General features: G+C 43.6%; 1 protein-coding gene across 1 annotated transcript in view; it reads right to left on the reverse strand.

Annotated features, from left to right (window-relative positions):
* Positions 1–25253, reverse strand: part of katnip (katanin interacting protein) — a 102573-nt gene that overhangs the window by 15407 nt on the left and 61913 nt on the right. Inside the window, exons 15-19 of the mRNA XM_051933799.1 lie at positions 15944–16823; positions 12163–12912; positions 5987–6198; positions 5824–5896; positions 1152–1329 (exon numbers count right to left, since the gene is read on the reverse strand). Coding sequence (XP_051789759.1) covers positions 1152–1329; positions 5824–5896; positions 5987–6198; positions 12163–12912; positions 15944–16823 — 2093 coding nt within the window. The remainder of the gene's footprint in view (positions 1–1151; positions 1330–5823; positions 5897–5986; positions 6199–12162; positions 12913–15943; positions 16824–25253) is intronic.

The raw sequence follows: 25253 nt of genomic DNA on the forward strand, positions 1-25253 counted from the left end.
TGAGTGTGGGATAGGTGCTTGAGTGGCAATGTTAGATGACTGAATGGCAGAAGGCAGGGCGGGGACCAGATGCTTGTTTGGCAGCAGGCAGGGCAGGGGTGGATGACAGAGTGGTAGCAGGCAGGCTTAGCAGGGGCATGGTGCCAAGTGGCAGTAGGCTGGGCAGATATAGATGGGGTGGGGGGCAAGGTGCTGAGTGTGGGATGGATGCTCGAGTGGCAATGCTAGATGACTGAATGGCAGAAGGCAGGGCGAGGACCAGATGCTTGTTTGGCAGCAGGCAGGGCAGGGCTAGATGACAGAATGGGAGCAGGCAAGCTTGGCAGGGGCAGGGTACCGAGTGGCATTAGGCTGGGCGTGGGATAGATGCTCAGGTGGCAGCAGGCTGGGTGGGGTTAGTCACTTAAGTGACAGCAGTCTGCCCAGCAGGGACGGGGCTGAACTCCTTGACAAGCCTTACTGCTTTGCTTGGTGTCAGTAATTCTGAAGGGTGTGATGCCAATTGCTAATCCTGTGATGCTGATGGCGTTTAGGTTTCCATATCTGCCTGCTATTCCCAGATACCGTTTGTTGTTTTGTGTGGCTGATAACATCTGGAAAATGAAGTCATCGTTCTCTAGGGCCGCAGACTGCGATGTTGCTGTTAATTATTATTATTTAGTAAGCGAGGTCTGTTAACGTGTGGATCCTTCCTTCGGTCTCACAGCTCGCCACACTACTGTACGTTCAAAGCAGAAATCGTTGGCCGTTTTTAAATTTTAGCCTGCTTGAACCCTGAAACAAGCCGTGTCTGCCCTCTGTGCTCTTTGGCGCTGTAGTAAATTGGTTCACAGCTCGCCATACCCTTGATCCGCACAATGAGCTGGCCGTTGGAGTTGTGTAGAAAAGTGCGCGAGTGTCATAAGAAAGTGGCCTGATGTCGGTCAGAAGTACGTCGGTGGCGTGGCTTTTGCTTGCAGAGTGTGCACCCAGGTGTGATGCATCATTCAAAATTCTCCAGCTACATTCAAGTCCTAGCAGCACAGATAGGACCCTCCTGATCACCATGGGGCATTTCACATATAGATTACCCCCAAATGAGAAAGCCCACCAGCCCACCCCTCTTTGTCTCTTTTGCAGGACCCACACATGGAAGAGGTCAGGAAGCTTACTTGTCTAAGGTCCTTGAGTCCTGGCCATATTCTGGGAGCTCATTGAGGTCCTTTGGGGAAGCTTCGATCATGTCTATGGTGAGAGGGAAGGCTTGTCCATGTCGGTCAACAACCTCCAAGCTGGTGAGGCCCATGTAATGAGCGTCGCCCCAGGTCAGCGTCATGCCTAGTGTAAGGCCTTGGTGAACAAGAGAAGAACACAAGTGTCAAACATACATAAACAGAGAGAGAGGCTGCTGTAGGCGGAGGGTCCTGAGGTGAGGCTGTCATCTGAAGTGGCAGGACCCCTGAATGTTAAACGGGGTCAGCTAACTGTATATAACGCCGTTTTAGAAGGGCACATCACTTAATCAGTGTCATGATTTGGCTGGAGACGATTCTCTCCTGATTGCTCCTTGACCTTTTACATTTATTTTCCCACAAACTTTGTATCCCAGGATTTTGAAGACCACAGAATCCATTGGTTTCTTTCATTTTTGACTTTCTTGTATACGAAGTGCATTGCAATCATCCAGAAATTGGACCTCGAGATTTTGAGGAATCTCTAACTTTGAGACCTCCCCGAGTCCGATTTACTTTCTCGTAGGGAAAGTATCGGAATTGTCCATAAATTCGATTTCGAGATTTTGACGAATCTCGATGTTTGAGACCTCTGTGAGTCTGATTTACTTTCTAGTATTGTAATTGTCCAAAAAATTTGATTTTGAGATTTGGATGAATCTTGACGTTTTAGACCTTCCTGAGTTTGAAAATAACGTTTTTGGAATTATGTCTGTGTGTGTGTGTGTGTGTGTGTGTGTTGTGAAAGAAAGTAGCTTGCAAGCAGTTAAATTAAGGATTAAAAGCTGTTTTATTATAACGGCAGGTTATTCATACAGGCATCTGTCATAAGACAGGTTGCGGTAAGCTGACCGAGGACAACTTCCTTCTTTAGGAACGCGTCTGTTAGACACAAGAAAGATGACTTTTCCTTCTTTGGGGCCCCTCTTGATACGTACACAAAAAAGAAAGGGTTGGCCGATTTGCGCAATATAACATGAAATGCTTAAGATGCCATTTCATAAGTAAGGGGGAGGGAGGAAAATAAATATTACAAGCCGGTTGAAACTTTGCCCTTCTGCCTTGCAACGTAGAATCCATGTACAGTGGACCCTTGACTTATGAACTCAATTCGTTCGCGAGGGCTGGTTGTAACTCAAGTGGGTTGTAAGTCAAGACTATTTTTCCCATAAGAAATAATGGAAATACCCATAATGCGTTCCGAACCTCCCACTGCAACACTTACTTAACCTTTTCATAATAAAAAAAGGGTTGTATAATGTGCATAATTTACCAAAACACCAATAATTTTTCTAATGTACTAACCAAAAAGTAATAAAAAGTGCCTAGCCTACCAGAAACAACAATTTCATACTGTACTCACCATTTAATTTGACATCTTTGGGTTGCAGGAAGGGAGGAGGATGATAATGAAACTGAAGGCTTTTTAAAGGCTTTCTTTAACTTGTGCTCAGACATTTGCAATCATTTCAATAGCTTCTTTTGCGTTAATTTTAATCTCCTCCTGCCTACAAGTTATTCTGACAAGAATTTTTCTCAGCATTTCCTTGCGATGATACAAGGAACTGTTTCTTAACTCTTCTGAGACCCCCCCCCCCCCCCCCCCACTCCACACTCCCCACTCCCCACTCCCCACTCAATGGGAACGACATGCTGAAGTGCGTGCTGAAGTGCGTCCTGAAGCGCGATTGCCGCGACTGTGGAAGCTTGCTTGTCCATTGCCGGGCAGGGATATCACATGCATATCACCCATCGATATCTTTTCTGTTTGCTTTGGCTGAGAGACTCAGCACAGCTTTAAGCCGGCTGTTAACAGATACAGATAAACAGTCTTCCATACGGAGTTTGGACTTTGGCATGTCTTCTACTTGGGGGAGGTCCCAAGAGAGTTTACAAACCTGACATTTTATTGAATGAGTGCCGCATTAATAGGAATTATTCTGTTTGTTTACAATCGCGCAAGTGGATACACGTGACCGCATTCAGGTTGTAACGCAAGATGTTGGTCGTAAATCAAAATAAAAATTTTGGTCGTAAATCAAGTTGTTCGCATGTCAAGCCGGTCGTATATCAAGGGTCAACTGTACTCATCTGCGACTGAATAAAGACTGATTGATTGAACTATTCCCGTCTTCCTCGGAGATCTCCTTCCACAGTGTGTAAACACGATAACTTGAGTACGCTTTCACTTGGGTCAACCAAATTTTGCATGCAAGTATTCGGTACAAAACGTAGATTTCTATCGACTTTTGGGCTATTTCCGGTTTTATTCATGCAGCCGCAGAGTCCAGTTTATTCAACTTTATTTTTTATAATAATTGTTCAATACATTATTAATTTGATTTGGTGTTGATGGTTCTTTAATGTACATAATATAAAAATATAATCATTGTCTTGTGGATCACTCCTCAAATATCCATCCCTGTATCCGAGTATACGAGAAAGTCGAGTGGAGACCAATCCTGATTTTTATTCAAACGTATTTGTAACGATGTTTAAAAAGAATTACGTTCTTCCGCAGTGCCGTATTATTTTTCTATGGGCGCCGCCACTTCTGTTAACAGCTGCTATGCTGTCACCAGGCAAGTGATGTGTGACATCATAAACGCAGCTGTATAAAGCTAACGCATGACGCATTTCCTGATCGCCCAAGACTTCAGGTTCAGATTCTTCCAAAAAAAACCCTTTAGTCATCATTCTTGGTAATGTTTTCTGGTTAGAAAAAAGAAAAAACTTTGGCCTGTTCCTCGACTATGACTTGACCCTCCTGTTTACATGTCTCTCCTCTTGACTATGAAATCCTGCATGGATTCCCACCTTCAATTTCTGATTTACGAATTCTGATTTTATATCACTTCTTCACGGTTGCGACCTTTGGCGAGTTATTCTGCCATTGCGACTTCTTTCGACTCCCTTTCTGTTTAAAACTGCTGCTGTCCAGTACAGTCGGTACTATCAACCCAACAACCACCTTCCCATTAATATTCATATACTACTTCTCGAGTTAGATGCCACCTGCTTATTTTTTTTTATTTATTATTTTGTATTAGGAATTTGTTAGTTTTTGCATACCCCTTAGGGTCAGAGCGCAGGGTCAGCCATTGTAGAGCACCCCTGGAGCAATTACAAGTTAAGGGTCTTGCTCAAGGGCCCAGCAGAGTAGGATCTCTTTTGGCAGTGACGGGGATTCGAACCGGCAACCTTCTGGATACCAGCGCAGATCCTTAGCCTCAGAGCCACCACTCTGCCCCATATATAGGGACAAGCCAGACTGCATCACTGAACGACTGACTACCATCCCTCAATCCCACTAAATAAATATTTGAGGATGCTGCGAAAGTGATGCCAGAGTCAGGCCAAGCAGGTACAAAAGCCGGGGGACCCGTTTGTAGCAGTCACGGGGACGTCAAGATTCACTCTGTCCAAACAAAATGATTTATTTTATTGTGGGGATACCCAGAAACACACCCAAGCGTTGACCCCGGCATGCACACACTCACACAGAGACACTGCTAGTGGCACAATTAATCGTTAAGTAATAATGAAATATATTAATCAGTTAATGCAAAAAGAACACCCAATTTAACAAAAAACACACGCACCAAGGCCCTCTCCAGCTCCTCGACGGCGATAATAAATATTACCACAATAAATGTTAAAAACAATGCCCAAAGCAGTTCAGTATGGCAGGGGAAGATGATGATGGATGTGTGATTTAAACACCCTGTGTACAGTTTCTTGAAAGAAAAGAAAAGTTTTGTCCTACCAGGTTCCTGATGGGGTGTGAGGATCTGAGGCAATTGGGAGCACTCCCTCAGATGAAGACGTATTCAATCAGTGCAAACTCACTCACACAGACAGGCAGGCACATGACAGCACTTACATCCCAACAGAAAGTCTAATCCCAGGTGGTCAAGTCATAATCCAGTGGTTTGGTGAGGCGCATTGACAAACGGACGATCGTGATCGCTTCAGCGTCTTTTAGGTTCCTTTTTAAAAGGGTCCGTCTGCTCAATCTTTTTCCCAGCAGCCCCTGCGCCCTCTGAAGCTCGCCAATATCGTTATACCACCGGGTGCTGCTGGGAGATGCAGGACATTTTAAGTAGCGCTGCTACACACTGACCCCTAAAGATTTTTTTTCTCTAGCCCAGGTGAACCTTGCACTCTGTTCCCCTTCCCCTGCACGGTTTTCCTTCCAGAACCTCCGACAACGGCAGAAATGTAATCAAAAAATGTGGTCGAGAATCTAAAGCAATCAACACGATAAAGCATTTCGTGAAAGATTTTGGAACCGTATGCACAATTTTGGACGAGGGATTTCTCGTGATGTCTGCCATTTTATTGTCAACCTGATGAGGTCATGCAAGCGACTGACACCCGTGATGGACAACTGTGTCTTGATGATGGGAGCACAAAATGGCGGTACATACTAAAGACGAGATGGTGCTGCGACCAACAAAAAGCACTAAATGTAAATCAAAAATTAAATGAAATGAATTCAGCAAAGTTCAAATCCTAAAATGAAGGAAACCGCGGGTTACAAAATATTTTATGGAATGAAATAAAAACGAATAAAGCCGCCAGTGCTATAACGACGACTTTCACTACTCACACTGTCCGGTGTAAAGTCCCGATGCTTGCTCGGAAGAGTCTGGAATATTCACTGGGACAGCTGGTGACTCCTTCTACAAGGGAAATTCAACAAACGTGTGAAGTTGAACTGTGTGAACTGAGGAGTCGCCACAGCAAACGACACAAACACACACAAAGCCCACCTGCGGCTGCTGTTCGGCCCTAAAGCCGGCCTGAGTGAACGGCCTCTCCTCTCCTTCGCCATCAGCCGTCCTGGGCCGGTTCAGCTCTTCCTCGGTCACCAGCCCCTGGGTGCCCTCGGTATCTCCGTCAAAAGTATCGTCATGTCGGGACATGGCTTCCAGGATGTCGTCGTCGGTGGTGAAGAGAATGGTGTCCCCAAACTGCTCTAGTGCTGCCAGACAAAAGAAGTCGGACGTGAGTTATAAACATGCACATTTATCTCTCGGTCAGTTGCACCCTTGTCTGCCTGGATTTTCCAGATACATGCAGGTTGGATTGGTTTATGAGAGTGAGTGGTGGTATGCACTGCCAAGGGCCGGCGCGCCACCCAGGATTATTTCCTGCGTTGCGATCAGTGTTGCAGGGAAAAACATTGAAAATGGATGGACCCAAAACAATGCAAATGGTGCAGACACTCAGCCCGGAGTCACATAAGATGGACTCTCTAGAGCAGGGGTGTCAAACTCCGGTCTTGGTGGGCCCCAGTGGCTGCAGGTTTTCATTCTAACCATCTTCGTAATTAGTGACCAGTTTTTGCTGCTAATTAACTTCTTTTGCCTTAGTTTTAATTAAGTCTTTCAGGGCGGATATCGACTTTTGTTGTAATTCAGGGGTAGAGTACGTTAATCAGCTGTAAACGATGACAAAACTTGCCGTTACGTTTTAGTTTGACCCTCTTTGGTAGAAGGAAAGTTAGCTTTGTTGATTTGACCTCCTGATTTCCTGCGCGTCCATGAGTAGCGAAGAGCAAACAGCCTCTAAAATGGCATCGACATCTGGTGAGAGACCAAAACAAACGTGCTAAGTAAAATTCTCTGTGGATGACATTTTTGCGTATTATCGCTGAATCGCACTCTGATTTGTCTGACGCTGAATCGTACTCTGATTTGTCTGACGCTGAATCGTACTCTGATTTGTCTGACTCCGATTTTGAAACAAGTGATCCGGAGATGGAAATTGAAAATGGTAGGTAGGTAGGTAGGTAGGTAGATAGATAGATAGGTAGATAGATAGATATGAAAGGCACTATATAATAGATAGATAGATATGAAAGGCACTATATGATAGATAGATAGATAGATAGATAGATAGATAGATAGATAGATAGATAGATAGATAGATACTTTATTAATCCCAAGGGGAAATTCACATACTCCAGTAGCACCTTACTGATACAAAAAACAATATTCAATTAAAGATTGATAATAATGCAGGTAAAAACAGACAATAACTTTATATAATGTTAACGTTTACCCGATCAGCATTAGCTGACCGCAGTGCTGAACATGTTTGTGTAGCTGATGTGCCTACGGCACTGTTTGCCTGGGAGAACTGCCACTTACGATGACAAGAGGTACAAAGCAGATTGCGTCATACTGCCACTGCTACCAATGCGCATTCCTGCTGGCCATCGAGCCGAAGACAGCGAACAGACACCGATAGCAGCCACAACACGTAGCAACAGACATTTTATGTTGATTTATGTGTGAAACTGTTGTTTTGTGTGCTTTTCAGAGTTGTTTGGAAAAAATATTCAGCCCTCAGAGAGTTAACTTGACTCCGGCCCCTTAGTTGTTAATGGAGAGACAAAAAACGAGCTGCCACACGACCAGCTCACCTGCGCCCATCACACAACACCTGAAAATAAAGAAAGGTGAAGGTCTCAGTAAGGCGGATCTGCTCAGGTCCCCAAAACATCTTGATGGTGATCTTAGAAAAAAACAGAAAAATCAACAGTTTGGGGAAATGTCTGCTGTGGCAGAATGAGAGCAGCAACAAGCCATGGAATTACAGTCATATGAAAAAGTTTGGGACGCCCTCTCAGCCTGCGTAATGATTGACTCTACTTTCAACAAAAAAAGATAACAGTGGTATGTCTTTCATTTCCTAGGAGTACTGCGGTGTTTTCTGAAGAAAGATTTTTAGTGAAGCAGTATTTAGTTGTATAAAATTAAATCAAATGTGAAAAACTGGCTGTGCAAAGATGTGGGTCCTCTTGTCATTTTGCTGATTTGAATGCCTGTCACTGCTCAATGGTGATTACTTGGTTGGATGATCTCATTAAGCCTTCATAGACCGGTGTGTCCCATCATGAGATATAAAGGTATTTAAGGTGGTCAATTACAAGTTGTGCTTCCTTCCCTTTGACTCTCCTCTGAAGAGTGACAGCATGGGATCCTCAAAGCAACTCTCCAAAGATCTGAAAACAAAGATTGTTGAGTCTCCTGGTTTAGGGGAAGGCTACAAAAAGCCATCTCAGAGGTTTAAACTGTCAGTTTCAACTGTAAGGAATGGAATCAGGAAATGGAAGGCCACAGGCACAGTTGCTGTTAAACCAAGCAGGTCTGGCAGGCCAAGAAAAATACAGGAGTGGCATATGTGCAGGATTGTGAGAATGGTGACAGACAACCCACAGATCACCTCCAAAGACCTGCAAAAACATCTTGCTGTAGATGGTGTATCTGTACATTGTTCTACAATTCAGCGCAATTTGCACAAAGAACATCTGTATGGCAGGGTGATGAGAAAGAAGCCCTTTCTGCACTCACGCCACAAACAGAGTCGCTTGTTGTATGCCAATGCTCATTTAGACAAGCCAGATTCATTTTGGAACAAAGTGCTTTGGACTGATGAGACAAAAATGGAGTTATTTGGTCAGAACAAAAAGCGGAAGAAGAACACCGCATTCCAAGAAAAACACCTGCTACCTACTGTCAAATGTGGTGGAGGTTCCATCATGCTGTGGGGCTGTGTGGCTAGTTCAGGGACTGGGGCCCTTGTTAAAGTCGAGGGTCGGATGAATTCAACCCAGTATCAACAAATTCTTCAGGACTAGGGGGCTCCGCCCCCTGCTCGCTTCGCTCGCCAACCCCTGGCGTTGGGGCATGACAAAGAGTGAGATGTATGAATTAGATATAGAATAGTGTGCAGGTTTGGATGATGCCTATATAAATAAAAAATAGAGTGTTTGGCATAGAGTAATGTTTTATTGGAATATTTCTTTGTATACAACATTAGTAGTAAAGATGGTGTCTTGTCTTTGAATGAGTCTTCCTTGGCATGGAGCATTTATAACTTTAACTTCAGATGAACGTCGAACACGTGAGAAGGCAACATAAAGTTGTCCATGTCCAAAAACGGGTTCAGAGAGGTAGATGCCAACCTTGTCCATGGTTTGTCCTTGTGATTTGTTGATGGTCATGGCAAATGCAGGTTTAATGGGGAACTGTCGGCGTTTCAATGTAAAAGGTAATTACAGGTCAGAACTCGTAAGGTCAATTCTAGGAATGAGAACAGTATTGTTAGCATGTGATCCTGTAAGAACTGTTGCTTGAATAACACCGTTTTTAAGGGTAAGGTTGTGTTTTGGTCATCCGTCTGGGTTAATAGTGTTCAAATATTCTAAGGTGAAATTCAGATGTTCATTGTCGTCATCAGAGTCAACTTTGTCAGAGCTTAGAAAGAGCCGTGTCTCTCCAGGAAGTAATGAAATTACCTGGTTATTAATGTGATTAACATTAATATTTTTTGGACATAATATAGTGCATTGTGTTAATCACATATGCGAAAGCAGTATGGGCCATTGCCTTTTGGTGGCCTGATATTTACTCCGGTAGATGCAAAAGCAAATGAACTATTGTAGGATCTAATGCAGTTCATAAAGTTTTTACTTTCAGGCACATCGTTAGTTAGAAGCTTCTGTAGATATTCAGGATATGAATGTAAAGGAGGCAGTCTAATCTGACCCTTTTGACAACAACGTGTAAATTCATTATTTGTATTGCCAGTTGTTTCTTCAGGGAAGTTAAGTGAATGACAATGATTGCAAATGACATTCATTAATCCCAATGAATTTTCCTCAATAGTGGACTCATTATTGAAGGCGTTGTCAGCTAAGTGGCGTAAGCGTTTAGCAGGTGTCTGGCGTTGATGTCCGCGACGGGCAGGTTTTGCTTGTGGCGTTTGAGTGCCGCGTTGTTGCATGTCCAGTATTTGTGACGCGCTATTTTGCATTTTTAATTGATTCGCCTCCGCTTTGCCAAAAGTCCGTTTCAGTATGTCGGTCAGTTGAGTTCTCTGCTTTTGGAGTCTTGCTTGCTTGTTTTCTGGCAGGTCACATGCGCGTTGTAGACGTCTGCGTTCATTTATTCTGTCTCTTCGCTCCCTTTTTTGTATGTCTGAGACGCGAGCTCTTTCTTTTGAAATCGTGCTTGTTTCGATGCAGTACTTTGAGACGCGCGCTGTATGCGTCTTCGTTCATTGTGTCTGTCCATTTGGGCACGTCTCTGTAACGGGGTTACTTGAGCTTTGCGTTTTTTGATCCGAGACATTTTTTCTCCCGGAGTTTCCGAAGCGCGTTGTATGCGCCGCCGTGTATTTTGTTGTTTCATTCGTGTTCGTGTGTTTGGGTCCCGTTATCCGATCTGAATCGTTTTGTACCCGTGAGCGTGTATTCATGACTTGTTTGTTCTTCAGCGTGAGAAATATGGATAAGTAATAAGGAGGATCGCACTCACTGTTAATATGGAGCCTTTTCTGCAGTTGAACGGTTAATAGTGCTTTATTGTAAGGAGATCCACCTATGCTGCATAGTGTGAAGGTGTTGAGATGACGTATGTTTAATATGGACGTTTCCTTTAGAAATGGGGCTTTGGGTGTCACTTCTTATTGATGGTTTGGGTGAGGATTGTTGTTGCGCGAGCGTCTTCTTTCTTTTTGTGTTCCAGGGGCTTGTTGAATCCCCCTCTTTGTGTGTGTCCCGTCCGTTGCTTGTAGGGTGTGTGTGGTGGTTTTGTGTTCTTTTTTTTTTGTGTTCCATGGGCTTGTTAAATCCCCCTCTTGGTGTGTGTCCCGTCCGGTGCCTGTAGAGGAGGGGGGGGTGTGCCTTGCTGTTGTGCGCGAGCGTCTTCTTTTTTTTTGTGTGCTAGTTTCATGTGCAATGGGTTTTGTGCGGCGCCTGCGTTTGACTACTTTTTTCTGTGCCTTTTCCTTTTTTCTGTGCTCGCGCCGCCTCATTTCTTTGACTCCTTTTTTCTGTGGTCTTGTCCGCCTCTCGCGGCCCCTCATCCGCTTCTCGCGGCCCCTCATTTCTTGGGGCGCCTGCGCAGTACGTCTTTTTGCGGCTACGGCCCATGGCCGGATGTCCCTGCATCCATCCGGTTTAGCATTCTCGGTTAGTAATATGGATAATGTTCAAGCATCAGTCACAAAGTTGAAGTTACACAGGCAGGGGTTGGATATTCCAACAAGACAATGACCCAAAACACAGTTGGAAATCTACAAAGGCATTCATGCAGTGGGAGAAGTAGAATGTTCTGGAATGGCCATCACAGTCCCCTGACTTGAATATCATCGAAAATCTATGGGATGATTTGAAGCAGGCTGCCCATCAAATTGAACTGAACTGGAGAGATTTTGTATGAAGAATGGTCAACAAGACCTCCATCCAGAATCAGACACTCATCAAAGGCTACAGGAGGACAGCGTCTACAGGCTGTTAGATATGCAAAAGGAGGCTCCACTAAGTATTGATGTCATATCTCTGTTGGGGTGCCCACATTTATGCACCTGTCTAATTTTGTTATGATGCATATTGCATATTTTCTGTTAATCCAATAAACTTAATGTCACTGCTGAAATCCTACTGTTTCTATAAGGCATGTCAGATATTAAAAGGAAGTTGCTACTTTGAAAGCTCAGCCAATGATAAAGAAAAATCCAAAGAATTAAGAGGGGTTCCCAAACTTTTTCATATGACTGTAAATAATGAGTTTAATTAACAGCAAGAATCAGCTTCTCATTAAGAAACTGGTTGGTGTGAAAATGGCTGAAATTTGAAGACCTAATTTAGCTGGTCACCTGTCAGCTCATTTCTGTTTGGCTGTCATTTAATGAAGACAGGAATCAATTCAGAGGACTGAATCCTTAAAACCAGGGCTATTAAAATGAAGGGAAAAGAAGTGAATTAGTAGTGAAAACTGGTCACTGATTAGTTAGAATGAAAACCTGCAGCCACTATGGCCCTCCAGGCCTGGAATCTGACACCCCTGCTCTAAAATGTGAAGGCAATGGGTGGTCACCGACTACTTGAGAAGAGAGGGGGAGAAGTGAGTGGTCACATAAAACCACCTATTACCTCCAGAGAGGGTCCCCGAGGCCTTGGCAATTTCTCCCTTGAAGATACATTTGCCATCTAACAACATCTGGATGTCTTTGACGCCTCGGAAGGAGTGGATGCGGGACTTGTTGTAGTTCCAGATCCGAATCATGGCCACCTGGCAGGGGCTCTCAAAGTCGACGGAGATGACGTGCAGTCTTCCTGGTGTGAAGGGGGCCAGCCAGAGGTGCATATCGTCCTGCGTGCGATTAACCCCATCAATCAGATTGTTGATCACCCTGGGATCTTTGCCATAGGCAGGAAGGATATTAATATCGGGCGGGTCAGCTTTGATTCCGGCCACCCTGACGGGCTCTCCTGTGGAGCTGAAAATCTCGATCCCGTTGAGTCCTACGTAATGTCGATCGCCCCAGGTGGATGTGATGCTAATGGTCAAGTGCTGGCCCTGAGGAAGGATGGGGATCTCAAAGTCATCATCCCGGTCTGCCTCACCATGGATGTCTTCCTCCTGCTCTTCTGGCACCACGTCCTGCCGTGGGGGTTTGGGCACATGGGTCAGCCCGGTATGTTTAGTCTTCCCGATGCGCTGTTGCTGCAAGAACTCATCAAAGATGTCCCCCTCAAAATCCATGTTGGAGATGCGGCCTCGCTGGGAGCGGTTGAACTTGAGCAGTGAATTCCAGGATTCAAGCAGTGAATCCTCCTGCTCACTTCGCCATCGGGCTCGGGGTGGCCGCTGTGGTTTGTTGCCACTAGGGTTCTGGTCATCTGGAGGAGGAGGAGGAGAAAAAATATATAGTGGTCAGGAAATCTAAAGATGGGGTCCCCAAATTAACTGCCCCAGACAACACCACCCTAATCTAGTGAAATGGTCTTCATTTTAGGCCATACCACCATTTGTACTTCTAACTCTCCTGGTACACATTTGTCAAAATGTCCCAACAGCCCCTAGCGTGGGGTTCACGTGCTACGTGAGATTCGAGGATTCAGAGAAATTCTGGTCATACAATTTCACCACATTGTGATGTCAACTGGACCTGTCACACTGCACATGTTAGCAAGGCCAGAAATGACACGGTAGCATGATGTGACAAATCAAATCAATTAAGAGAAAATCATTAAGTGCTTTTGGTAGGAATCAAGTGGTAAAGAAATGTCGAGGTTGTTGTCTGCCATGTGGGTCTAAAAACTCCAAATGGAAATACACTCGGATAGAATGAAGAATTTTCAAAGACTCCTGTATCATGTCAATGCACAATTAAGACACTTTTGAGGAACACTGGATCTGCTTGTTGTTCACTTTTAGCTCCAATGCTCTGCCGCCTTGCAGTAGGGAGTGGGCGATATACCAATTAATCATGAATACTGGAGGAAATTCAGTGCGGCTTTCAAGAAAACCATTTTACAGGTAGGCTGAGAAGGAGTCGAAAAAAATAAAAAAACAAAATGTGCAAATCCTTCCATGCAGGCAGGAAAAGGAAATGTGAGTGTATGCCGGTTTACTAGCGTCTTAAAGGAAAAAACTTTAGTGTATCAACTTGCATGTGAAGCGTGTGTAATAAGTGAGCGTACCCTCTTTAAAGAATATTACCCAAAGTGCTGTGCTGTGTGGTTCATCCTGATTGGCGAGTTGATTCAAACAGGAAGGGAGAGAGAAGAAGCCGCATCTTGTGCTGGGTTTGCTTGGTGGCAGTGGTGTAAGTGAATGAGTCAGGAAGACGCTTCCCACTATTCATTTCAATACCTGCTATCTGTAATGATTACACTTCATTATTCACAACTTATTTTCTTTGTTTGCATCATTAAGGACCATATTGGCTTGGTTATTTCCTTGCTTAATTTTGGAAGAAGTCAAAATTACTGAACATCCTGTTTTGTCACGTTCTCCGCAATTTTGGATTACCGTTGTCAAGATGTGACATGTGGTTCTTTTTACTTTATTATAATTTACTAGTCATTAAGCCCATTACAATAACGGGCGCTAGAACAGTAGTGCATAAACATTAGTAGGAACAGTCTATATTAAATGGCAAGGGACTCTGACCTCATTCTTTTTGTTGGTCGTATTTTTCTTTCTTTCAGCCTTTCTTTTGTTGATGTTTACTTGCTGAGCTGACCGTTCTTCGTGGGCTGCCACCGTGTATTGTGTGTCTTTAATCTTCTATGACAGTAATACTGTCTTGTACGTCCGTAATATACCTTTAATTTTCTCTGGTGGTAATACAGGCGTGCGCGTCGGTAATATGCCTTTAATTTTTTCTGACAGTAATACAGGCTTGTGTGTGGCTGTAATATGCGTCACTGTATTGTGTACCTTTAATTTCCTCTTGCCGTAATACTGGTTTGTATTTCCGTAAAACGCCTGTAATTTTCTCTGACAGTAATATCGCGCATCGCACCGTGCCCCGCACATGCGCACTTCACCAGAAGACACACACACACGGACACCTGGACGCACACAGGAATTTTATTAAAAGAGGATTAGTCCCAGAGGGGAAGTTGTCTTTTCACTTGACATATGGAGTATCTTGCGGTGGGTTGGCACCCTGCCCGGGATTGGTTCCTGCCTTGTGCCCTGTGTTGGCTGGGATTGGCTCCAGCAGACCCCCGTGACCCTGTGTTCGGATTCAGCGGGTTGGAAAATGGATGGATGGATGGATATGGAGTATCTTTGAAGTCCACACAGCATGATGTCACTTATCTGACTGACACTCGATAAGCTGCCACTTCTATTCATTGGTGTTATGATGCTACAGAGATAGGCAGGAAGGAAGAGATGGGCTGGGCTGGGAGAAAAGACTTAAATCAGAAACAAGTAGCAGGGTCAGAACCATGAGAGCAAAAAATTTTTTTTGTCAAAACAAAGTCAGGCGTTTAATGCCAGAGTCAAAAAATGAAGTCAAAATACAGAGGTAATTAGCAAAAGTATCTTTGGGGGGAAAAAGGGGGTTTGTTATCCGAAATCTCGGATGGGGAAACGCACCAAGTGATTGACCTTTAAACTAGTTGCATCACGGTGTTGTGGACACGCCCTTTGAGGAAATGCCACTAACAATCAGGTGACGAATCCTACCGATAAGTGATGAGAAACGGCGGCGATCGTAACCTGCAAAACGGTCCAAAACAATTCGCAAACGTTCATCCATACAGAATTTCGAAAAAGCGGAAGTTTGATTGGAATTCCTTGACTCCACAAACCCTTAGCAGTAAGCTCAACATGTATAATATTAAATGTGTGAAAATATTTCAAAAATACTAAATATTAAATGTGCAAAATAATGAGTAAACATGCCAATTACAGCAGGCGAGTGCTTACTTTTCACATTCGTCCTTCAGTTAAAGAACTTTGTGCTTTGACACTTTGGCGTCGATTTTTCTTTACTGTTTTTAAATATCATGGATTTGTGGGTACCAAACTTTGGCGTCGTTTTTGAAGAACTTCTTCTGATAGTCAACTCCATTAAAAATCCGCCATAATTTTTTGATAGGCATCTCAATCTGTTTCGTATTTTGTCATCTCCAGAGCCCAGTATCGTTTTCCTTTACTCCCTTAACTCCATTAAATCCATTCGAGCAGCACAGCGTTAACAAGCTTTTTGACAGGTAAGTCGGCATGCTCAATTAATCAGGAACACATTTTTGTTTGTTAAAAAGTTATACAAGTCAGAAAAGTTTATACAAATACATTATACTGGTATTTACCCAATTTTTAATTATGCCCACTATAGAGATTTGTGCCCATGCCACCCACTCCTACTTCCAATATCCTCTGAGAGCCATGAAATGAAGTCGCACTCACCGATTTTAGGTAGGCCTGCCACGCCATTGCTTCCCACAGCTTCCAGCAGTGGTACATTTCTCATTGCACTCCTCCTGCCACTGAGGGGAAAATCGGGCTTTGGCCCGAGATCCTCCAACAAAGATGGCGTGTAGCGGCCCTTGTCAAGGTCCCCGCCAAACAAGCCCAAGTCCAACGAATCAGACTCACACTCGACAGTCGAAAGGCTGGTATCTCCACTTGAAGACTTCTTTACTTTGGAAGGAACACTTTTCCTGTTTCTTGCCGAGGTGCTGGCCAGTTCTGGCAGGTGAAAACTGGACGTCGGCTTTAGGCTTCCTTGTTGGTCGTCGGACAGCCAGGGAGGCTTTTGTCTGTTGGTGTCGGGCCCTTCCTGGCTTGCCCTGTTCAGAGGCTGTAACCACGAGGGTGTCCTGGATGGCGGCTCCTCGATCTTCCTGCCGGTCAGCTTCTCCAGCTGCTGCTGCATGGTGAGGTCCTCTTCAGAGTCTGTGGCTTCCCCGGAGTCCTTCTGCACGGGATGGTCCGACTTAGCAGGAGGCACAGCAGGGAGAGGCAGGTCTTCGGGAGACTGGGCATGGTCTTGGAGTGGACTCAACATCTCTTCCTCTGTGGCTCCTTCAGCCGTATCACAGCTAAACTTCACACATTCCTGGACGGAGTCTTGTAGATTTGGGCCCTCTCTGATGCCACTGTCGGGACACACTCGGTGACTGATGGGGTCAAAGGATGGATTTGGAGTGGAAGTGTCCGGGGCCCTCAGCTTTATGGTGGTGCTATAGTCAAACACTTGGTTGCCACAGCCTTTCTCTAGCTGACCCTGATACACCAAGGTGCTGTCAAGGTATATTTTCACATCACTGACTCCGATATCCAGGTCCTAAGGGAGTGAACACATTGTTTTAATGGATTATTTTCAATTGTTATACTACAATGGAATAGAATAACCTCAGACTGCACTGTGCATAATCTGAAAAGATCAGCCTGCTCCACCCTGTAGCATTTTCACAGGCTTCTTATATTACCGTCTCCTATTAACATCGTCGGCAGCCACGTCCAAACACTCCAATTAAATGGTGCCTTGTTTAAAAACATTTCAATGCCATGCTGTGCTGGATAGCTGCAGAGACACTCGTGTGGATCACTCAAGTCCCTGTGTGGAGTACGGAGGTTTGATTGGTCGTGCAGGCATCACTCATAATCAGTGCTTAAGTGAATAAGGTGTGTGTGTGTGTATTAAAACTTAGGCCAAGTTTATACTTCATGTGACACGACGCATGCTCCAGCAGACGCTCCTGCAATGCAAGCGTTGTACTGTTTATACCTGCGCGCGTACTTTACGTAAATCTGGAATAATCCACCAGTTGGCAGTGTGAGATATCATCACGGTGAGAACAGGTTCAGCTTCGCTGTGTTGTGAATTGCCTGAAACATCCATTAAATTCCGATGACACCTTACCGCATTATCTCTGAACAGGATGTTTAATGATTAAATCCATCAATCCAGAGATGTGTCCATTCCAGCAAGCATTGGACACGAGGCAGAAACAATCCCTAGAAGGGGCATCAGCTCATCGCAAGGTGAATACAAGCACTCACATAAACTGGCGTCATTTTTGTGTCACCATATCTGCATATCTTTGGAAGGAAACTGGAGCCCAGTGTGGAAACCCAGCAGGAAAACATGAAAACTCCAGGCAGGGAACACCAGCGACGTGACTCCCTGTGAGACAGCAGCGCTACCGCTCCGCCACCGTGTCACCCCCATGTGTGTAATTATTAACAGTATTTAAACAAAATTAACGATTTATCTGTAAAATGTAACATACATACTTTAATGCATGTCATCATGAAAGTGATTTCAAGTATAAATCTAAGGATTCTAAATGTGCAGAGAGTTGGAATATCATACATGTGATGTGTTTGGTGTGTTGATCTATTGCTGTTTGCCGCTGCTGTCAGGTCAGGAGGAAGCCCCAGAAAAAAGGACGGCACAAAAGACGGTATGCGAGACTTTTAAAATGTATCGTGTCATTACGATGGGGAATATGCAACGCTTGAATATAAAAGCATCACCAACGCATCTGTACAGGTATGTCAGCATTTTGCTTCACCACATCGAACCATTCATCAAACATCGAAGCGCGCACATGGATCCTCTAGGATCCGTATAGCGGCTTTCTGTCACACGTAGATAGTAAACAGAGACTCTGACGTCACATTCCAACTTTTATCACACTGCACCCCCCGACTCTTTGCTGGTACTGCAACTTGCGGACGCGTCGCGTTAATTTCTGAGGACCTGCTCAGAGGACGCGTCAAATGAATGCTGGGAACACGTGGCAGCCATGATGCGTGTGCGTTCTGAGCGTGAAGTATAAAAGAGGCCCTTAGGGTGTGAGAGCAGGCCAAAAACATAACAAACCTGGCACCCCCCCCTACTCTCCCCACCTTAATCAATGAGGTAGTCAATCTGAAAGAAGCCTGGTGCACAGTTATTGGCACTGACACTCAAAACCTTTTGTCGCAAATCTCGAATTTTTGCTATTCTTGTCTTGAATCACTGTTGACTTCAAGCACAGAAAACCAGAATGTAAGGCAAGATGGGTTTCTTGTTTTGACCCCTTTCTGGTATTCTGACATCCATTCATTTTGCTGTCCTAAATATTCCTTCTTTTCCTGCTGCTCAACTTTCTGACAGTACACGCTGTACCTGTGACAGTACAATCGTAGCCAAAAGATTTTAGAAGGACCCAAGTGTTGGTTTTCACAAAATTTACTACTACAGTGTTTTTAGATCTTTGTGTCAGATGTTTCTATGAGATACTGAAGAAGAATTACAAGCAGTTCAGAAGTTTCAAAGGCTTTTATTGACAATGACATGAAGTTTATCTGCGGTGGGTTGGCACCCTGCCTGGGATTGGTTCCTGCCTTGTGCCCTGTGTTGGCTGGGATTGGCTCCAGCAGACCCCCCGTGACCCTGTGTTCGGATTCAGCGGGTTGGAAAATGGATGGATGGATGGATGAAGTTTATGCACAGAGTCCATATTTGCAGTGGTGGCCCTTCTTTCTTTATCAAGATCTCTGCAATTCCCCCTGGCAGGCTGTCTGTCCATCAACTTCTGGGCCAAATCCTGACTGATGGCAGCCCATTCTTACAGACTCAATGCTTGGAGTTTGTCAGAATTGGTGGGTTGTTTTGTTCGTCCACCCGCCTCTTGAGGATTGGCCACAAGTTCTCAATGGGGAGTTTCTTGGCCATGGACTCAAAATGTCGATGTTTTGTTCCCCAAGCCACTTAGTTCTCACTTTGGCCTTATGGCCCGGTGCTCCATCATGTTGGTCACCAAACTTCTCTTGGATGGTTGGGAGAAGTTGCTCTCGGAGGATGTTTTGGTCCCAATATTTATTCATAGCTGTGTTCTTAGGCCAAATTGTGAGTGAGCCCACTGCCTTGGCTGACATGACTGGTCTCGGGATGCTTTACTGTTGGCGTGACACTAAACTGATGGTAGCGCTGCTCACCTTTTTTTTTTTTTTCCCCGGATACCCCAAACAATCGGAAAGGAGATTCATCAGAGAAAGTGACTTTCCTCCAGCAGTCCAATCCCAGAATATCAGTCTGTCCCTGATGTTTTTCTTGGCTTCTTTGCTGCCCTTCTTGACATCCACCAGGCCATCCTCCAAAAGTCTTCACCTCACTCACACTGCCTGCTGCCATTCCTGAACAAGCTCTGCACTGTTGGTGTCCCCCGATCCCGAGCCATGAATAAAGAATGGGAGCAAAACATCCTCCGAGAGAAACTTCTCTCAACCATTCAAGAACAGTCTGGTGTCCAACATGATGAAGCGCTGGGCCATAAGGCAAAAGTGAGAACTAAGTGGCTTGGGGAACAAAATATTGACATTTTGGGTCCATGGCCAGGAAACATGCCATTGAGAACTTGTGGTCAGTCCTCAAGAGGTGGGTGGACAAACAAAAACCCACCAACTCTGACAAACTCCAAGCATTGAGTCTGCAAGAATGGGCTGCCATCATTCAGGATTCGGCCCAGAAGTTGATGGACAGCCTGCCACAGTGAATTGCAGAGATCTTGAAAAACAAAGAAGGGCTGACACTGCAAATATGGACTCTGTGCATAAACTTCATGTCATTGTCAATAAAAGCCTTTGAAACTTCTGAAATGCTTGTAATTCTACTTCAGTATCCCATAGAAACATCTGACACAAAGATCTAAAAACACTGAAATAGCAAACTTTATGAAAACCAACACTTGGGTCCTTCTCAAAACTTTTGGCCACGACTGTACTGACCATATAAACTTATAAAATGACCCAAGGAGTAGGAGATCAGGTTGCTGCTATCAGTAACAAATAACACGTGAATTACCTAAGCACTAAATCAAGTAGCAAATACATTTTAAGAGGTGCTAATCATGAAAGGGGTCAAAATAGCATTTAAATATGATTTTGAAGCCTTGTGCGACTCTGTAGTTCAGGGCGAGCTGCAAGACATCCCAGCACTGGAGCCCACATCTGGAGAAGCCTGCTTCCTGCCTTATACTCAGTGCTGCTGGGGTAGGCACTGCCTCTCATGACCCTGAAGTTGGAAAACTGGTTCAGAAAAGGTGCGGATAGATGGCCGTGGCTTCAAAATACAAAGAGAAGATCTGCCTTCTCTACCTGCCCTACCTAAAATGAGACCGCGGCATGGCCGTCTTCAGCCCCACCCACACCTGCAACACTCCAATCTCTACACATTAATATCCACCAATCCCACAATGGCTACCACATACCTCCTTTAAAGAAGTGAGGACTCACAACTGCAGATCTCCAGCTTATGCCCAACGTTGTCGATGGCACACTAAACCACGCTGCAGTGAGTAATCAATGGCAGGAAAAAGCTGGGGAGGACAGCTGGCTCTAATCCTGTGCGTTAATCTCACACTGTTCTATAAATGGCTTGCTTGGTCGGAGAAATCTTACGCTAAGACTAAGAGCCTGACATTCACCTCCCAGTAGACACCTCACACTGCAGCTTCATCTGTGACGGGGTTGCTGGGCGGGTCAGATGGCAAACACGTGTGTCAGAGTGTTTAAGAGTGCATCCTGATACCTGATCTCTAATGGAATGCAACCTCATGTAACTCATGGGACGGACCTTAAACTCTCCAAGAAAGAAAAATTGGGAGTTGGTCTCCCCTTGACTTTCTCGTATACTCAGATATGGAGATGGATATTTGAGGAGTAAATCAAAAGACAATATTTTTATATTATGTACATTAAAGAAGCATCAACAACAAATCAAATCAAATTAATAATATGTCGAACAATTATTATAAAAGTTAAATAAATTGGACTCTGCAGCTGCATGAATACAAAAGCACCACTTCCAGTTAGGGGAAATAGGCCAAAAAGTTGATAGAAATCTACGTTTTGTACCTAATACTTGTATGCAAAATTTGGTTTCCCTAAGTGAAATCGTGTTTACAGACACACAGACATAATTCAAAAAATGATATTTTCGGACTCAGGAATGTCTAAAATGTTGAGATTCATCATAATCTCAACATCAAATTTTTGGACGATTACAATACTTTCCCTATACTTTGTATACGAGAAAGTAAAAATGATTTTTATGCAAAATTTGGTTGACCTAAGTGAAACTGTACTCGTTATTGCGTTTACATACACACACAAACACACAGACATACACACACACACAAGAGAAATACACACACACGCACACAGAGACATACACACAGATATAATTCCAAAAATGGCATTTATGGATTCAGGGAGTGCCTAAAACATTGAGATTCATCAAAGTCTCAAAATGAAATTTTTGGACGATTCCAATAGTTTCCTTATACTTCATATTCGAGAAAGTAAAAAAGGACAAATGCCAGCCACAGGCTCAGAGCTTCATTGGGCTGATACTGTGACACGTACAGATTACGGTGAAAGTCTTACTTGCTTGTGCTAATCAAATTAAAACATACTACTACTGCCTGGCAACATGATGAGGGAGTATCACTACCTTACCTCAAAAAGAAGGAGGGGAAGCCAGAATAAAAGAGAAAAGGAAATAAGAAAAAGGTGGATTATGAGAGTTGGGAACACAAAGCCTCAAGACAAAATTTCAAATTGCCCATTGAGTACAAACCTCCAAACACAGGGCAAGAGAAGAAAACAAAAACCAGCCAATCAGACAGTGAGATTGGCATATAGTGCTGTGATAAGAGAAATAAAAGTCATAATTTTGGAACTACTGACACTGTATTAAAAAAAAAAACAAGTTAAATTCCACCTTCATTACAAGTTTTGGTTCAAACAGACTGCAATTAATTTAACTATTTTAGGGCTGATGTCGACTTTAGTCAACATCCATGGGTAGAGGATGATAATCAGCTGTAAGTGTTGACAAAGCTAGTAGACCCTCCTTGCTAGGAGGAACGTTAGACTCGTTATGTTGACGTGGAATCCCTGCGTGTGCAGGAGTAGCGTAAATGACGTCTGGGGTGGCATCAACGTCTGGCGAGACAGCAAAGTGAATGTGCAAAGCAAAATACTCGGAGGACGACGTTTTGCATAAACTTTATTATTTTAAATTGGACTCTGACTTGTCGGACTCCGATTTTGGTGCAAGTGGTCTGGAGATCGAGATCTAAAACAAAAAGTAGGGTACCGGCATCAGCTGATTGGTCCCCAGCTGGTTGGCCGTTGCTGCCAGTGTTGCCGTGGCAGCCATAGAAAGCAAACACGCTGGAACAGGGCACTGCATGCAGCAACAGACGTTTTATGTTGATTTATTTGAGAAACTATTGTTTTGTGTGCTTTTCGGAAAAGTGAGCTTTTTGGGGAAATATTGAGCCCTGGGAGAAATGAAAATAAATAAATAAATAAATAATCAGCCCTAAAAGAGTTTACCCAACTACACCTGCATCCTTTCTTGTGACCAACAAATCACAACCCTCATACATTTGTGCAGTTCTTTCGTCCTTGTGGTATTTGTGTATTTTCTTTTTCTTTCTTTCTTTCTTTCACTACATCTGTACATTCCATCTTTCTCATTACGTTGAGTACACAAGTTTATATGACTTGACAGTAAACTGGAGAAGGCAACAAACTGAACTGCACACATAAAGTACAAGGATCAAAGCTTTTGGGTAGAGCCGTCCATCACCAGGATAGCTAGCCAATCATGTAGCATGTGTGTCTGGAATCCCATGTATATATTTTTCACAACAATAAATAATGGCTTGTCTGGGACCAGAGAGCAATGTTGGAGAAAGATCCCATTTCATCTGAACATCAGAAAACACAACTCATTTATCGGCTTGATTACGGAATCTAAAAGCCGCTAAAGACAACATCCTCTTTTGACACTACTGCTAATCTTCACCAAGCTTTCTACAACAACATTTATTTATATGGCATATTTTCATACAAATAATGTAGCTCAAAATGCTTTACATGATGAAGAAAAAGAAAAAAAAGACAAATTAAGAATTAAAATAAGAGAACACTAATTAACATAGAATAAAAGTAACGTCCGATGGCCAGGGAGGACAGTAAAAAACAATAAAAAAAAAAAACTGGAGAAAAAATAAAATCTGCAAGGGTTCCAGGCCAGGAGACCACCCAGCCCCCTCTAGGCATTCTGCCTAACATAAATGACCTCAGTCAGTCCTCATGGTATTCAGGGTTCTCATGGAAGGAATTGATGATGACAGTCACTAGCTTTGTCTACATATACATCTGGACTTTTCTATGATATCTTCTTCCTATATTACTATTTTATTTTATTAAATACCAAGTTGCTTTTAAATGTATATACTTTGTCCTTGTAGAGTGCCTGAAGTAATAAAATAAATAAAAGGAACATGGAGTAATGGAGATGGCTGCTATTCTTCTCCTCTAGGGTTAGAAGGCTAAGGTGGACGCCCCAATAGAAGAACAGTGTGGTAGAAGTAGAGTTTTGTTGGTTGGTAAGTCTCACGTGCAATGGAAACACCTGGTAACTGCCACTTTGCTTCAAAATTGAGTTTTTTTTTTGTTTAGGAGTGACTAGGTCTTTCCAGATGTTATAAGGTAGTGGTGATGGCCAAATATGTCTTCATTCCGGTCATAGCCCAATGAAAGAAGCTCGTATGTACACCGCATTTTACATACTGCAAGACAAAAACCAAGCAACTCCACTGACCAATGAGGAAAGACCGCCTACCAATGAAAACGTTGGAATACAATCACGTGATTTAAATTCTTCAGGAGTTGTTGATTTGTGAAAAAAAAAAAACAATATTGTGCACATGAAACTCATGAAAAAATGAAATCTAGAGATCATTAATCATAGAGGAGACAACATTTTCTCAATTTGCCGAAAACTTGAAAGATGTGACATACAAGGTTTTTCCATTGTGGATGAGAAGTGGCATTTAGCCAAATGGTGTATCAGCCTTCATGTGTCTAGGATATTTTTGGAACAAGCTGAATTCAAAGCCTGAGAGTTTTGGTTGACCTCAGGCATATGCATAAGGCTGAGAGGAGGGTATAATAATAATAATAATAATAATATTTGAGATAGATTGGTTCATGTCTTATGCCCAGGAATATTAGTCCCCACATAACCCTTAATTAAATTAAGTAGGCTTTGCAATGGTGCTTGTTGTTATTTTTATTAATAGTAGTGATACCATGTCATACCATTGTTTAAGTCCATTTAATTCTAAGTATGGTTGCAGGGGCCAGGAGCTTATCCACAGGAACAATACCCCAGATAGGGTGCAAGTCCTTCACAGGATGACACCCTCACAGACCACACACACACACACACACAAACTAGGGCCAATTTAGCCTCACAAATCCTAAGCCATGTCTTTGGACCATTGGAAGAAACCCTTGCAGACGCAAGGAGGACATGAAAACTCCACACAGAGAGGTCCCGAGACATGAACCCTGGTGTCCCTACCGTGAGGCACAGGCGCTACCAGTGCGCCACCCTAGTTGTAGTAGAATTATCATCTGTCTATGATTGGTCTCTGCCCTACTCCCCATTTTACCAGCATTCCCATTAATTGAATTAAGTCAGTTTGAGAATGGTATGTTATATTATTATTATTATTTTAGATAGCAACTAGGAACACTTGGGGTAACCTGCCTGGTAATCTATCTGCCACCACTGCTGCTTGAACTCACTTAAAGACTACTGTAGGTGTTCTGGCTGGTGCATCTACGTGGGCAAAATGTCTCTCAAAATCTCAGGTTCCAGATCATTAAGGATTATGACAGTACAAGAAATGAGAGCGTT

This window comes from Erpetoichthys calabaricus, chromosome 11 (assembly GCF_900747795.2).
Source record: "Erpetoichthys calabaricus chromosome 11, fErpCal1.3, whole genome shotgun sequence".
Classification (NCBI taxonomy): Eukaryota; Metazoa; Chordata; class Cladistia; order Polypteriformes; family Polypteridae; genus Erpetoichthys; species Erpetoichthys calabaricus.